General features: G+C 52.8%; 1 protein-coding gene across 3 annotated transcripts in view; it reads left to right on the forward strand.

Moving 5' to 3' along the window:
* Positions 1-13652, forward strand: part of MTMR14 (myotubularin related protein 14) — a 45623-nt gene extending 31971 nt beyond the window's left edge. Inside the window, exons 15-19 of one of the 3 annotated variants that reach the window (XM_058288781.2) lie at positions 721-779; positions 951-1089; positions 1792-1971; positions 9828-9983; positions 13043-13652. In XM_058288781.2, coding sequence (XP_058144764.1) covers positions 721-779; positions 951-1089; positions 1792-1971; positions 9828-9983; positions 13043-13226 — 718 coding nt within the window. In that variant the 3' untranslated portion in view covers positions 13227-13652. The remainder of the gene's footprint in view (positions 1-720; positions 780-950; positions 1090-1791; positions 1972-9827; positions 9984-13042) is intronic. The other 2 variants (XM_058288783.2, XM_058288782.2) reach the window with 2 other exon arrangements.
* Positions 13653-14123: the final 471 nt, after the last annotated feature.

Consider the following 14123-nt stretch of genomic DNA (forward strand, 5'->3'; position numbering starts at 1 on the left):
CCTCTTCCCTGACTCCCCTCCCTCGAGGTTGCAGTGGGGTTCTCTCGTGAGGCCTCTGGGTGAGGGAGGCTCCTCTGCAGGTGAGGCCACATGTCGGGGGCAGCCTGGAGCCACATTAGCAGAGGCTGGGAGATGGAGGATTGTCTCTGGTGACTTGGAGAGTGGGATGTCACTGCAGGGGAAGCCAGCCCAAGGACAGGAAGACCTCCAACTCACCGCACTTTCTGCCACTTCCCCAGGTCCCCTGCCCCGGCAGCTGATTGCTGCCCTCTCTGGACTGCTGCGGCAGGCACGCCTGTACACACACACACACACACACACACACACACACGTGTGTGCGTTTCGTCTCTCCACTTGGGAAATGCAAACACCTTGGCTGACCACTGCTGTAGGGCCCCTCCAGGAGTTAGTGTCCTTAGAGTCCCCTTGCCTTCCTAACCCGAGTTACCAGAGTGTTAGGCCAGGCTTGAGCTCTCGGGGCCCAAGCAGTTGGTGGGGAACACGCCTCGTGGCTTAGAGATCAGCGCCTGTGTGGTGGACATAACCAGGCAGGGTGGATCTCAGGAGTGGGCCTGGCGGTGGGCAGCACTCTTTATGTGGGGCCTGTCTCCATGAGATGACAGCAGCTTGGAGCTTCTTTCCTGGGAGTGGGTGGAAGAGGTTGGCCATAGGAGATGCCAGCCAGGTCTGGAGTTCACTGCTCTTTACCTCTTTCTACAGGAGGAAGAGTTTGCCAGCCCGGGATGCGGGCTTCACGCTGGATGACTTCTACATGCTGAGTGAGTCCTGGCTGCCAGCAGACTGTCCTTCCTCTGCTTATCTTTGCATATAGGCCATGCAGGAACTGTTGGTTCTAGAAGCTTCTCTTTCCAGCTATATGGTGTGGGAGAGGTGGGGAAACAGGAATAGGAGAAGATAATGTGCTGATGGATGGTGTTGGCCTCTTTCAGGACGGAGGGACCGCGGCAGCACCACTAGCCTTGGCAGCGACTTCTCCCTGGTCATGGAGAACTCCCCGGGAGCAGCTGGGAGCTTCACCTACGAGGCTGTGGAGCTGGTGCCGGCAGGAGCACAGACTCAGGCAGCTTGGTAAGGGGCCTGGCTGGAACCCAGCTTGCTCACAGATGTGGCCAAGGCTGCCAGCTCCAGGGAGCCAGGCAGGAGCTCTAGCAACAAAGGGGCCTCCTATAGTAGGCAGAGAGCACAGCTCCTGCTCCTGCTGTCTGTCCTGGGCCTCAGAGGCTGGCCATCTGGTTGGGGATGGGCACTGCCCGGCATGGCCCAGGAGCATAAAGGGCCCGGGCTCCCTGTGGCATGAAGGCAGGGCCGCCTGGGCCGGGCAGAGGGACTCCCTGGGGGAACTCCCTTGTCTCGTTTCCCAGGGAGGTGGGTGGCCAGTTCAGAGAAAACGTGAGAGAGAAGCAAAAAGTGAGAGCAAAATGATGATTGGGAGTTAGAAACAGCTAAGGGCTTTCTCCATAAACAGATGGCTCAGGGTATTGTATGACATTTGCATGTAGGAGGAGTTGCTGAGCAGGTGCTAAGAGTCCCTTTTCTGACATGGACTCTGAAGCCAGCAGGCCAGTGTGGTTTGGCTGTCACACCCCTCCGTGAAGACCCAGTCCTTGTTGACTTTGGCCCCAAGCCCTGGGGAGTGGGCAGTGCCAAACACATGACCACTTCTGGGTGGCATTTTCCCAGTGCAAAGAGGCTGGGCCCTGACATTCCTCAGGGGTGGGCAGAGGCCTTGCCTGGATGGCTTCTCTGACAGCTCTATTCCTTCTACCACAGGAGGAAAAGTCACTCATCCTCCCCACAGAGTGTGCTCTGGAACCGCTCTCAGCCTTCGGAGGACCACGTGCCTTCCCACCCGGGGCTGGTGGAGGCCAAGTCTTCCAGCTCCTCATCCTCAAATCATTCTGATCACTTTTTTAGGATGGGTAGCAGTCCCCTAGAGGTCCCTAAACCCAGGTGAGGAGCTCTGAACCCCTGCCGGTGGAGGCGGCCAGTCCTCACTCTGCACAAGGGTGGGTGCTCCTGTGCCTGAGCTGCCTTTGTGGTGACTCAGGATGGGGTTCCTTGGCCTGAGGCCTGGTGGGCAGTAGTGTCTAGGAGGGCAGAGAAGGTCAGTCAGCTCCCAATAAAACACGCTGTTTGGAGGATGGGCTAGTGTTTTGGCACAAAGCAAAAGCTAGTTTGTAGAGTAGCTTAAGGTGCCTCCTTCCTAGAGCGGAGCCCTGCCAGATAGGGACTCCAGGTACAGTGGTGTACTGGGATGGGCAGGGAGGTGGGATGCCTCTGCCTGTCACCTTTTGCTTGTCCCAGTCCCCTCTAGACCTCACCTTTTGATTGAAGAGGGTGAATCTAGATGCTCTGAGTCCTTCTGGCTCTCACTTTGCATGCCTAGATTGGTGGGGGCATTGAGGAGAACAGAACATGACTGCTAGGAGTGTCTAGACGTATGTGCCTGGGGCAAACCAGGGGAGACTGCTCACTTGGAAAGGGAGTGACTACGGCAGAATGGACGTGCCAGAGGCAAGGCTGGGCTGTGTTGCAGGAAGGGTTTTCCCTGGATGTGATTAAAAGCTGAGGCTTAGGATTGAGGAATGGAGTGGCACTTGGACATGGCACTTTCTGGCTGACCCCATACTATGTCCACTTCATGTCCACAGGGAAAGAGTCCTGTGGATTGTTTTCTGCTTGTTAAAGTTTTGAGGCTGTCTAGGCCTGGTGTGAACAGAGCCATGTGGGAAGTAGGAGTCCTTAATATATCCCAGGGAGAAAGACATTTAGCAGAAAGAGCGTGAGCTTTTGAGTGCAGTCCAGATTTAACCCCAGCTCTGCCATGTAATGGCCATGTGACTTTGGGACTCAGCTTTCTCCTGGGTAACAGGCTGATGAGGCTGTTACAAGGAAAGGAAAGACTCCCTGAAACTTCTGGAACTCTCCTGCCATCACCATCCTTTGGTTTTTCTCTGTGGTACACTCTGGGGAAAAGCAGGCAATGGAGGAAGATGGAGAACAGGCCCCTTAGGCAGAACAAATAAGCTGCAGAGCAAGTAGGAATTCTGGGGTGTCCTGTCCAGGGGGAATCCTGTGTGCTCCCCTCTAGAAGGCATGCCCTTTCACTCAGAACACTCACAGCCAGAGGTGAATCTGTTCAGTGAAGACAGGGAGCCCTCTGGCCCCCCTGGGAGGTTTGGACGTGGCTGAGCAGTGGGGTGGTACCCGACAGATAAGCCCATGTGGCCTGTGCTCACTCACACCCTCTGCGTGGGGCTGGAGCTGCATGCGCTGCCACTTTGTCCACGGGCCTGGCTTTCCTTGGGCCTCTCTGGGGCTGCTGTGGCCCTGCATGCACCTAGCTGTTCTGGGCTAAAGCTCCTGCTCACTGTCCATTTCCTTACCTGCCTCCTGAGCTGGAACTGGCAACTGGGGAAGAAACCAAGAATCCTCTCGCTTCTGGGTCCTGCCCCTGTCTTAACTGTCCACATTGCTGGGGGGCTCCCAGCTGAGGCAGTGCTCATAACTCTTTCCCCCACCCTCAGCTTCTTGCCATCCCTTTCTTCTCATCAAAAGATTCTGCTCTCTGATCTTGTGATGGTTTGAGGGGGAGAAAAGGGAAGGTTTCCTGTATCCCCTCCCTCGAGCTCTCCTGCGTTTCTCTGGCTGCACTGGGTGGCCTCCTCTTCAGGCCAGTCCAGGATGGCACCAAGGGCCGTCCCTCGGGCCTGAGGAGCGTTGGGAACATTCTGGCCTCGCAGCTGTGTGCTTGGGGCCTGGTGGAGCACACGGTCTGGGACAGGCTTTGGATGGTCTGCTGTGAGGCCTGTGAGCCTTCTGCAGTCTGTTCTGGGTGGGCCCCCTAGGAGCCTGCCTGGGCTGGCCATGTAGCAGGGCTCTTCTGGATTGGATGCCATTTGTCATAGGCTTTGAAAGACTAGATTATTCAGATTTGGGACATTCTAATTATGTATTCCTATTAACATTAAAACCAATTTAGTCTCTTTAATCTTAAAATGCCTAAGGGATCCCGAGATCCTGTCATTAGCTTTCCTGCTTCTTAGGTAGCAAAAGCCAATTGGCTTTAAAATGCAGGCGGGGGAACTGTGTAGAAATTAGTAAAGCTATTTGTGACAACTGAAATACCCTCAAAATGTGAATGTCTGGGTTTTCTATTGCCCGGTTCCATATGTATCTTATTAGCGCAGCTGTAGTTTATAGAAAAATCATGCAGAAAGTACATATACCCCCTCAGTTTTCCTTATTAACATTTTGCATTAGTGTGGCACTTCAGTTACAGTTAGTGAAACAATATAATTATGCTGTTAACTTTAGCTCAGTGTTTATTAGGGTTCAGTCCTTGTGTTGTACAATTCTTTGGGGGGGTATATAGTAACTCATACACAAACTATACTTTTCCTTTTTATTCCTCTTCAAATATACAATTCAGTAGTGTTAATTACATTCACAAAGTTATGCCTCCATCATTATCATCCATTCCCAAAACCTTCCCTCACCCTAAACAAAAACTCTGTACCACTTAAATATGAACCCCCTATTCCCCTCATCTACCCAGCCCCTAGTAACCTATATTCTAGTTTCTGATTTTATGAATTTGCATATTCTATTTATTTCATATGAGATCATACAGAACTTGCCCTTATATGTCTGGCTTATTTCATGTAGCCTGATCATAGCATGCATCAGAGCTAAATATTCCATTGTGCATCCATACCACATTTTCTTATCATACTTATCTATTAATAGGCAATTGTGAATAATGTCTCTGTGAAACATTGGTGCGCAAATACCTGTTCAAGTCCCTGCTTTCAAGTCTTTTGGGTATATACCTAGAAATGGGGTGCCCAGGTCATATGCTAATTCTTTACTTCACTTTCTGAGCAAACGCCAAACTGTCTTCTAGCCGAAAGTCTTCCATAGCTGCTGTACTGTTTTAGATTCCCTGCCTGAGGGTTCCTGTTTCTCTGCATCCTCTCCAACATTTGTTTTCTATTCTAAATGAGTGTGAGATGGTCTCATTGTGATTTTGATTTGCATTTCCCTGGTGGCTAATGATGTTGAGCATCTTTTCACGTATATATTGGCTACAACATATGTCTTTTAAATGACGATTCACTGTGAAAGGAACCCATGAAGGTTTGTTCTGAATTAAGTAGTAGGTGTAGTTGGGTTGAAGACAGTTGAATCACTGTTTCTTATCCAGCCCCAAGCTCAAGCCCCTGCTGGGTAGACTGGTGGCTTTTTTGCATTAATAACTGCCACTGCAGCAGCTCCTGATAGGGTTGCATTTCAGTACCATTGTTAAATCTTGTCAGCTGCAAGGTTGGGAGCTGCGAGGGGGCAGGACCAACGCCCTGAGCTACGTGCCTCCCCTACCCTGCACAGACTTAGTCTCTGCTCTGGAATGAGACGTCCATTAGGGATAGGGATGTTGCAAGCACAGCACTGTCCATGCTGAGGAGGGATGGGGCCACCACTGAGCCCAGTGTGGAGCCAGGCTGCCTGAATAGCAGATGAACTTGACTGAGGGATGCCCAGCAGCCTGGTTGAATAGCTTAGTAGCAAGATAGGAACCAACCTCTGCTGCCCAGTTAGCTGTTCCCGCCCCCCAGCCACCAACACCTACTACCTTCTTATAAGCATTGAACTCTACCCTAGGCTGTCTTCCGTGAGACTTCTGCAACACATGGGGTTCCTGTCCTATCTTTGTGCCCTTGCATGAGGTTGCCATTCCAGACCAAGAATGAGTGGCGAGAAGCCTGAGGGTATTTCCAGCTCAAGACCCAGAAGTGAAACTTTGAGGCCCCAGTAGACTTCTCAGGCTGCTGCAGGAACCCCACAGGTCCTGGCTTTGTGTGACCATCCCCCATCCCTGTGAGAGATTTGAAAGCAAAGGCTGGGCGAGAATAACATTTCTCTCAAAAATGTGGTAAACCGTCTCTGAAGTCAGTCATTCTGTGAGTTCAGGCCCTTGTTAAAATATTCTGAGGCCGTTTCTGGAGGAATTCACTGGGGCAGAGGCCGTGGGGCTATCATCTTGCGGTGTCAGAGGGAGGCCTTGGGGTCGGCTGGCAGGACAGGGGGCAGCTTTGACTACCTGGCATCCCAGGTCCCCTCAAAGCCTAGTATTTCCTATGTGACCTCAGACGAGTCAGTTGATGTCTTTGGGCTTCCATTTTCTCATCTGTATAATCAGAGGCTTAATCTGGTAACTCCAAGGTCCTTCGAGCTAAATGCACCTTTTAATTTCTATGTTAGGTTATGTCGTTTCAGATACTTTTAGGGTCAAGTTACAGAAAACCTATCTCAAGCTGCTTTAAACAAAGGAAACCTGTTGGTTCACATGGAAAAAGCTGGTGGAAAGGTGGCTTTCAGGCAGAGCCTGATCAGGGCTCCATCTTCATTTCTTTGTGGTTCTTTATCCTTGCCATCTTTCTTATGCCAGCTTTTTTAACAGTGGTGAAATGTTTTTTAGCAGCTTCTAGGACAGCATGCTTCCTTCCTCATGTCCAGATGTCACATGGGGGCCTCTTTGTTTTCCAGCCATAGATTTGAAGTTCTGAGCTTTACTCCAGTTAGAAGTTATATACATATTCCTGAACTAATCCCTGAGTCTCCCCACCGTCCTTCGCTAGAAAGGAAAACTCAGTTTATTACAGGGCTAGCAAGGGCTTTGGTCAGACCTGGCTTTGAATTCCAGCTTTGCCACTGTTAACTGTGTGGCTTGGGAAAGTCACTTCCTTTCTTCGAGCTCAATTTTTTCATCCCATCTTTAAGGTGGAAATAATGATCCTGGCCTCCATAGGTTTGGGTTTAAATGATATAAAGGAGTAAAGTACCTGGCACATGGTAAATACTCTTCCTCTCCGCAAATACTCAGTAAACTAGTTTTGACTAAGGAATGTCCCTTTCAGTCATGTATCTGAGAACCCATGGGTCATATTAAGGCCCTGGCAACTGGGTAGAAAGCCAGGCCAGCTGCCCCACCCAGGCTTCTTCTCATTGTCTCAGGTTTGTTAGTTGGGCCATCTTTGTATCTCTATTCGGGCATCCCCCTTCCAGGAAGAACCAGCTGAAAGACACTTGCTCTCAGAGTTGGCCTCTGGTAGGCAGGTAGGGAAGAGACTTGGAATTGCTGCTCTCTTAGGGCTGGAAAGAAGGGCCTGGACTGGGTCCACCTCAGGAATAAAATTCTGCTGAGAAGCCACCCTCCTGGGCAGAAGTCTGAGTTCCCTGAGCTCCCAGAGGTTTAGACAGATAATCTCTGAAAGCACCATCAGCTCTGCAGTCTGGCCTAAGACCAGGCCAGTTCTCTGGTTTGAGGATTGATAGGGAGTCAAAGAATGTAGAGCTCAGATCTTTTTTTACTGTTCTTGTTTGCACTTGAGTGAGCAAGAATGGGGAGAGTCTGAGGTCTGAGATCTTATCGAAGCTTCTGAGTCAGGTGCCAGTGTACTCTAGCAGACATGCTGGTGTTTCTCCCATTCTAGCAACGTGCAGGTGCAGGTCCTGCCTGGGGATGATGGTTTCCTTTCTTCTTCAGGTCTCCCCTCTAGTCGCCTAATCCTGACTGGCATTTGTGACACAGCCCCTGCTCTCACATGCAGCAGATGAATGGAGCAGTACTTTACAACACTTTCTTTGACGAAAGTCTCAAGTAGGAGGACTCGTCTGGAGCCCATGTGCTCAATCTTGTAAAGTTCAGGGTCTCCAGAAGATGGCCACTCACTGGGAGAGGACTGTATGTTCCCCTGGGATTAAGCACCTGCTGCTGCAGTGCTGCCTAACCCATCCCAACCGCTAGCTCCAAGCACAGCTCTGACCTGGTGGTGTTGCCTGCTGGGATACTGAGGGAAATGAAGGGAAGTGACTAGCTTAGAGGACCAGAAATCCTTGAGGGGACCTGTCTGTAACCTCATTGGATTGGTTGTTTTCTGCTTGGCAGTGGGATTCTTTGATGCCCTGGGGGCATGGGGTTGGGTATAGAAACGCCCCTGTGTTCCTGGCCCCAGGAGCTCCTCAGCCTGCCCTGTCTCCTCTAGTCAGCATCCCTTCTGTTCCCTCAGTGCTCGGGCTTCTAGCAGTTGTTTTCCTACAAATTGCTAAAACCGGAAAAGAAACTCTGCCCTAAAGTTTGAAGAGTAGACAAGATTTGTGGAGCCAGGCTGCACCTTGGAGAGGGGTTGAACTGACTGAAGTCCCAGCGTGACTTGGAGTAAGTCCAGGGCCGGCTGCAAACTTGTGGCATGTGGTGCACCCTCTCCTGGCAAGACTGTCTCTCTGATTTATAGACCTCCTGAGCCCTACCAAGTATCTGTGACTAGAAACAAGGGGCCTTGGGCATCTATCAGGCAATAAAGCATGTCCTGTTCTCCTCCCAAATGCTGCTATCATACACCTTTTAGAGTTCAGCAGAAATGATGGATGTGGTAGAGATGCAGGGTTCTGATTCATGGTGGCTTTAACAAAGAAAGTCTTTTCTTTTCCCTGGTCTCACAGTGGTTTTGTTTCAAGACAAATCTGCAGTGCTGGGCCCAGACAGGTTTGAAAGTTTCTTCTTGTGTTGAGTAGTTGTGGGAGCTCAGGCAAATGCTTTAACCTATCTGGATGGCGTTTCCTCATCTCTCAGATGGGATGGTCCAAGATTGCCAGAGATGACGTGTGCAGTGCCTGCCAGTGTTGCAGTCAGGTGGCAGCTGGGAGGATAATGCTGGCCTGTGGCCTGTTGGGCTGTTGACTCAGACGAGGTGCCCTTGACCCTAGCCAGCTGGGTGAGCCAAAGTCAGTGAGTGTTTCTCCACCACCACCGCCATTGTTCGTCCTTCTGTTCTTTTTCCATGTCCCTACGGAAGCACTTTCTGCCATTCTTGAACTAAAGAATAAAGGGTCAAGCATCAAAGACAGCGCACGTCAGATGACTGGGATGCAGGGTCACCAGTGGAAGCCTTGTTTCATGTCTCCCCGTCATCCCCTCCTCCCCTCACTGCTGGGCTACTGCCCAGAGACAGAGACGGCTGGGGGTGGAGGTAGGGCGGCTTGGCCTTGAGCGGGAAGGAGGTGGCAGCAGCAGATTCCCAGCACAATTCTTTCCCTCCTTTCCCCACCCCCAAACTTCCATCCCAAAAAGCCCCGATGAAGCTGTCAAATCTCCTGCCTGATTCATCCCTTCCTTCCGGGCATAGCCAGTGAGTTGACTGCGTCTATGCCTGTGAATACAAACTATGGCTCCTGGAAGGGCAGTTGCAGAGGAAGGGGGGTGTCAGGGCCCCCAGCACCTCACTCTTCAGTCTTGCTCGCCACCGTCCACAGTCCCCAAGACACTTGCTCTCCCACCTCCTTGACAGGACTGCAGTGGCCCCTGGACGCTGCATTGTCCACTCTGAAAGTCTGCACACCAAGGGTGCTCAGTTACCCTGGCTCCCAGGGCTCCCAGCTTTGGCGCCCTTCCTTCTGGTGCCGTCAAGGTCATATTGCTGTGGGAGCCGCCAGGGCAGGCATGCCCTGACCAGGCTCTGTTGCTGGCTTCCCCCTGCTCCATGCCTTGTTCTTGCTCTCTCGCTGCCACAGGTCTGCACAAAGCAGTGTCCTCACAGCTCAGCTGCATTACAGTCTGCTTTTCTCTCTGTCGCTACCTGTCCAGCTGGTGTGCAGTTTTGGAGAAAGTGAATTTACAGATGCTCCATCGACAAAAACTTGTGCCTGTGGCCCAGGGCCTCTAGCGCCTCCCCCGTCCCCTCCAGCGCCTCCCGTCAGGCACATGACTGACTGTGCATCATCTCCCCTCTCTCTCCTCTCTGCCCCAGATCAGTGGACCATCCCCTGCCCGGATCCTCTCTCTCCACAGACTTTGGCAGCTGGCAGATGGTCTCAGGCTGTGGCAGTATTCAGGAACGGGCTGTCCTGCACACAGACTCCTCTCTCCCTTTCAGCTTCCCGGATGAGCTCCCTAACAGTTGTCTGTAAGTGTCTTGCTTGAAAAGGCAGGATGCTCCCCTGCCCATGTTGAAAGCAGATGAGCAATCAAGAGTACTGGTTAGAAACGAGGCAGCGGCTGACCCCAGGGAGCTGGCCTGGCCTCCTGCACCTTGCTGGCCTCTCAGCAGAGCAGACCTCACAGCCCCCAGAGCGCTGAGATAGGAGGGAGCCTTCTGGGCTGCTCAGGAAGTACACTGGGGGTGTGTGCTCCCCAGCCTCTAAAACCCATCCACCGGTGTCTGGGGGCCTTCCCTAAGGGAAAGCTGACTGGACTGTAACTATAGAAGGTTCTATTTCTGTTCAAGGCTTTACCTGACAAGAGAATCCTTTGAAAGCAGAACAGTGGGGGCAGTGAAGGGGTAGGAGTGTGGTGGAGACCAGAGCCAGAAGGGAGCTCGGTTGGCCTGAGGACTGTGCTCCTCCCGAACAGGATCCGAGGGTTCCTTACTGCCCCCTCCCTCCTCTCAGGCTTCTGCTTTTGTCTCTGAGCAGGATAGAGAAATGGATGAGAACACTAGATACCAAGCCCATAAAAGTCTCTCCCTTCAGGGCTCCACTTCTGGGCCTCCAGCTCTTCATGGCACAGCCACCTGAGCAGTGCACTCTGGGGAAGCCCCCTCTGCTGCTTGGCGGATGTCAGGCAGGGAGAGCCTCTGGCAGCCTGGGGCGGGGACCTGTTCCACAGGTGTGGCTGCCTCAGGGCCCCACAGCCAGCCAGCCTTCCCCTCCACATCGTGGGCTGGATGACTGCAAATGCTGGGGCTCAGTCCCCTACCACGGACTGCCAGGTTGGAGGCCGCTCGCCTGGGGGAAGAGTTGGGAAGGAGAAAGGTCCCTGGCACCCTGCTTGAGGGCAGGCAGGGACTGGACCTTGGAGTTCCAGGACGGCGCTGACTAAGCCCGGCCCTGCAGCTAGAGGGTAATTGAAGGCTTCAGAGGCCACAAGTGTCTGGCACAGCCTCCTGTTGCTAGGCTCTAGGCCAAAAACAAGATCGCTAGCTTAGATTTTTGAAGGGTAAAAAAATAAGTGTGCCTTTTTGTAGGGACTTCTTAGTTCAACCAAACTGGCCTAAAAGCCATATTCTGGGGGCCCTGCCCCTCCTCCATAGCATCCTTCACTTACCTGGCCTTAGTCCCCAAAATAGGCAACTCCAGCCCCAGACCACCCAGCCCGGAACCTACAATTCAGTCAGTGGGCAGCTCTGAGCGCCTAGCCCTTCCTCAGGCTTCTGGGTGGCTCCTAGAGGACGGTGAGATCCCGTGTGACCTCATGGCCTACAGGGAATATAGGTTGAGGAGGCAGGGCTGAGTCCCAGTGAGGCCACACAGTATATGGGTTCAGTGCTTGGATGTTACCAGAACAACCTGGTCCAAATCCTAGCTCCCCTGCATCCTGCCCATGTCTCGGGGTCTTGGCCTTGACCTCTCTAAGCCAGTCTGCCCGTGTCACGAGAGGGAATGGCACTTGTGGTAGACCTAGTCCTCAGCTGTCTGTTGCCTAGCTGTGTCCCCAAGTGGATCACATATTCTCTTTGGGTCCCAGTTGTCTTGTCTCTAAATAGGGGTGGCCTCTGCCCCTCTGTCTTTCAGGAAATGGAGGCTAGAGAGGATGCACGTGTGTGTGCCTTTGGCTGTTCCCCTGTGAATGCTGTAAGGAGAAGCTGAGGATGCACACATGGCCTCCAGCCTAGGAAACCTAATTAGGAAGTAAAGACCAGGGCCATGCATTTCCTGCAGCACCAAGAGAGCCTTTAGAGCTGTTCCTGGTGGTGTGGGGAACCGTGTCAGCTCCCTTTTCTCAGTGCTGCTGGAGAGCAACTGGCTTTCCTTCACCCTAGAACCTGTTGTGCCCTGCCTCCTGCCCCTCTCTCTCACCCCAGTCAGTCCTTTCCCAGAGTTCTCTCTATCTCTCTTCCCCATACTCACCCCAGGGCTGTCATTTATCCTCAGACTTTCATCTGTTCCTCCAGGCCCTGGGGCATAAGTCAAGTTTGGCTTGGGAATTTGATACATTGCTACTACCTCTTACAGTTTCTCAGGGAAGGATTGCCCAGGGATTGGTTTCTTGGGGAGAAATTTAGAATGAAGTTGGCGGTCAGGGCACTCTTACTGCTTGGGGTGGGTGAACACGAGGGCTCCTCTCAGGAGGTCTGTGATCCCTGGAGAAGGCCTTCCAGGAGATAGAGGGAATGCCATGAGAGTGCCTGGCCTTTTCTGTCTGTCCCAGCCTGTAACTGCACACCTTTGAGTCCAGAGCTGGGCATGGTTCTGATAGCTTGGGTCTTTTTTGAGAAAGAACCTTCAGGGTAGAGTCCTGACTTCTCTCCTTGGCTTGATACAGTACTTCCTCCTCTTGACTTGTAGTTCAGGCCAAGGAGAGAAGTCAGGACTCTACCCTTCCCTGTGTGATCAGTATCAGTATAAGCCAGGGGAGAAAAAGGAGAGAAAAGAATCAGAACGGGTCCTGTGAGAAAGCCAGCCCTCTCCCAGCTGCTTACTTGGGACCACAGTGACTGATGTGTAGCTGGAGCCTCCGGGATTCCTCTGCAGGTTCTTCCAGGGTAGTACCAGAAGGTTCTTCTGCCTGGGTGTTCCAGGTCCTGGCCCCGCAAAGGCTGAAGCCTTCTGCCAGTCAAGGCCTGATCCTGATCCTGAGAGCCCGGCCTCACTGTAGGGGTACGACTTGTGCCTCAGCTTATTCTTACTGAGGAATGGCAGTGGACAGCTATTGGGGCAGACTTTCCTGTGCCTCTCCCCCGCCCCATTCATCACAGAGCTGTTTTCCAAATGGAAAGTCAGGTCAGTGCCCAACAACAGTTGCTGCTTCTAGGTGGGAGCAGCAGCCTGAGAACTGAGAGGACTAGTTTAAGGGGGTTACAGCCAAATACTCGAGGCCTGAATCACAGGGCAGTAGGGTTATGGACCGATCTGGGCCTGGTGCAAGGAGAGGCAGCGTGAAGGGAGAGCCCCTCCTGTCTCAGGATGCAGAGGTGGGAGCCTGTTCCAGGCCATACATTCAGTCTCTCTGTCCCCCTCCCTCTAGGCTTGCTGCCCTGAGTGACCGGGAGACTCGGCTGCAGGAGGTGCGCTCGGCCTTTTTGGCTGCCTACAGCAGCACAGTGGGGCTTCGGGTAGCAGCTCCCAGTCCCTCTGGGGCTATCGGGGGCCTGCTGGAGCAGTTTGCCCGTGGCGTGGGGCTCCGGGGCACCAGCAGCAGCACCTTGTGAACCAGCTGGCCCACAACAGTTCCTGCTCTCCTCCCTGCTGAGCCCTGAGTGGAATCAAAGCCATGCCCAGCCAAGAGGGGCTTCAAGGCGGGGATGGATCTCCTCACCCCCTTTTGCCATCGTCCACATGGCGGCGCCCCAAAGCCAGCACAGGACCAAGGACAGGGGCTCCCAACCCCCAGCTTCCTGACTGGTGACTGCCCCCCTCTTGGCACTGCCTCCCACCCACCCCAGCCTTTGTCAGGATTCCCCAGCAACTCTCAGAACTGTGGGGTTTCCCTGGGTCCTTGAGGAGGCCATGATTTCACAGAAGACACCTCCCACACCTACACACCTTGTTTCCTGGGGAAGAGGGGTCACCTACAGTGAGAATGAGGCAATTTGACACAGATCACAAGACAAAATAAAAGTCTTTTTGAATAGTCACTCTCTTGCTTCATTTGCTTGCTATATGTAGCTGTTTGGAAGGTTCTCAGTGTCCTTGGGCCAGAAGAAGGGGTGAAGCAGGGGTAAACCAGAGACTTGGGTGTGCTCCCTAACTCCTGAGCCACAGCTTCCCCTCAGTGAGATGGCTGTTAAGGACAGAGCAGTGGTCCTCAGGCCTGAGTGAGCCCCAGGCACTTCGGGAGCCTGTTTGTGCAGATTCCCAGGGTGGTCTGAGATTGACTTCCAGTTGCTGGAATCTTCCTTTCAGAAGGTGGGAAGTATTTTTTTTGTTGTTGTTTTTTTAAATGTGTATTCTGTAGCCAACATGGTCTTTGGACAGCTGACTTCACAGCCACTGCCTGAAGGAACCCTGCCTATTGTGGAGGAACTGGCTTCGGGGGCTTTTGAGGCAGCTGTTGGCCTATTGGGGTGTGTGCGAGGGTGGGGTCTTCCTGTTGGAGCACCACACTT

This window comes from Dasypus novemcinctus, chromosome 26 (genome assembly GCF_030445035.2).
Source record: "Dasypus novemcinctus isolate mDasNov1 chromosome 26, mDasNov1.1.hap2, whole genome shotgun sequence".
In the NCBI taxonomy this organism is placed as follows: domain Eukaryota; kingdom Metazoa; phylum Chordata; class Mammalia; order Cingulata; family Dasypodidae; genus Dasypus; species Dasypus novemcinctus.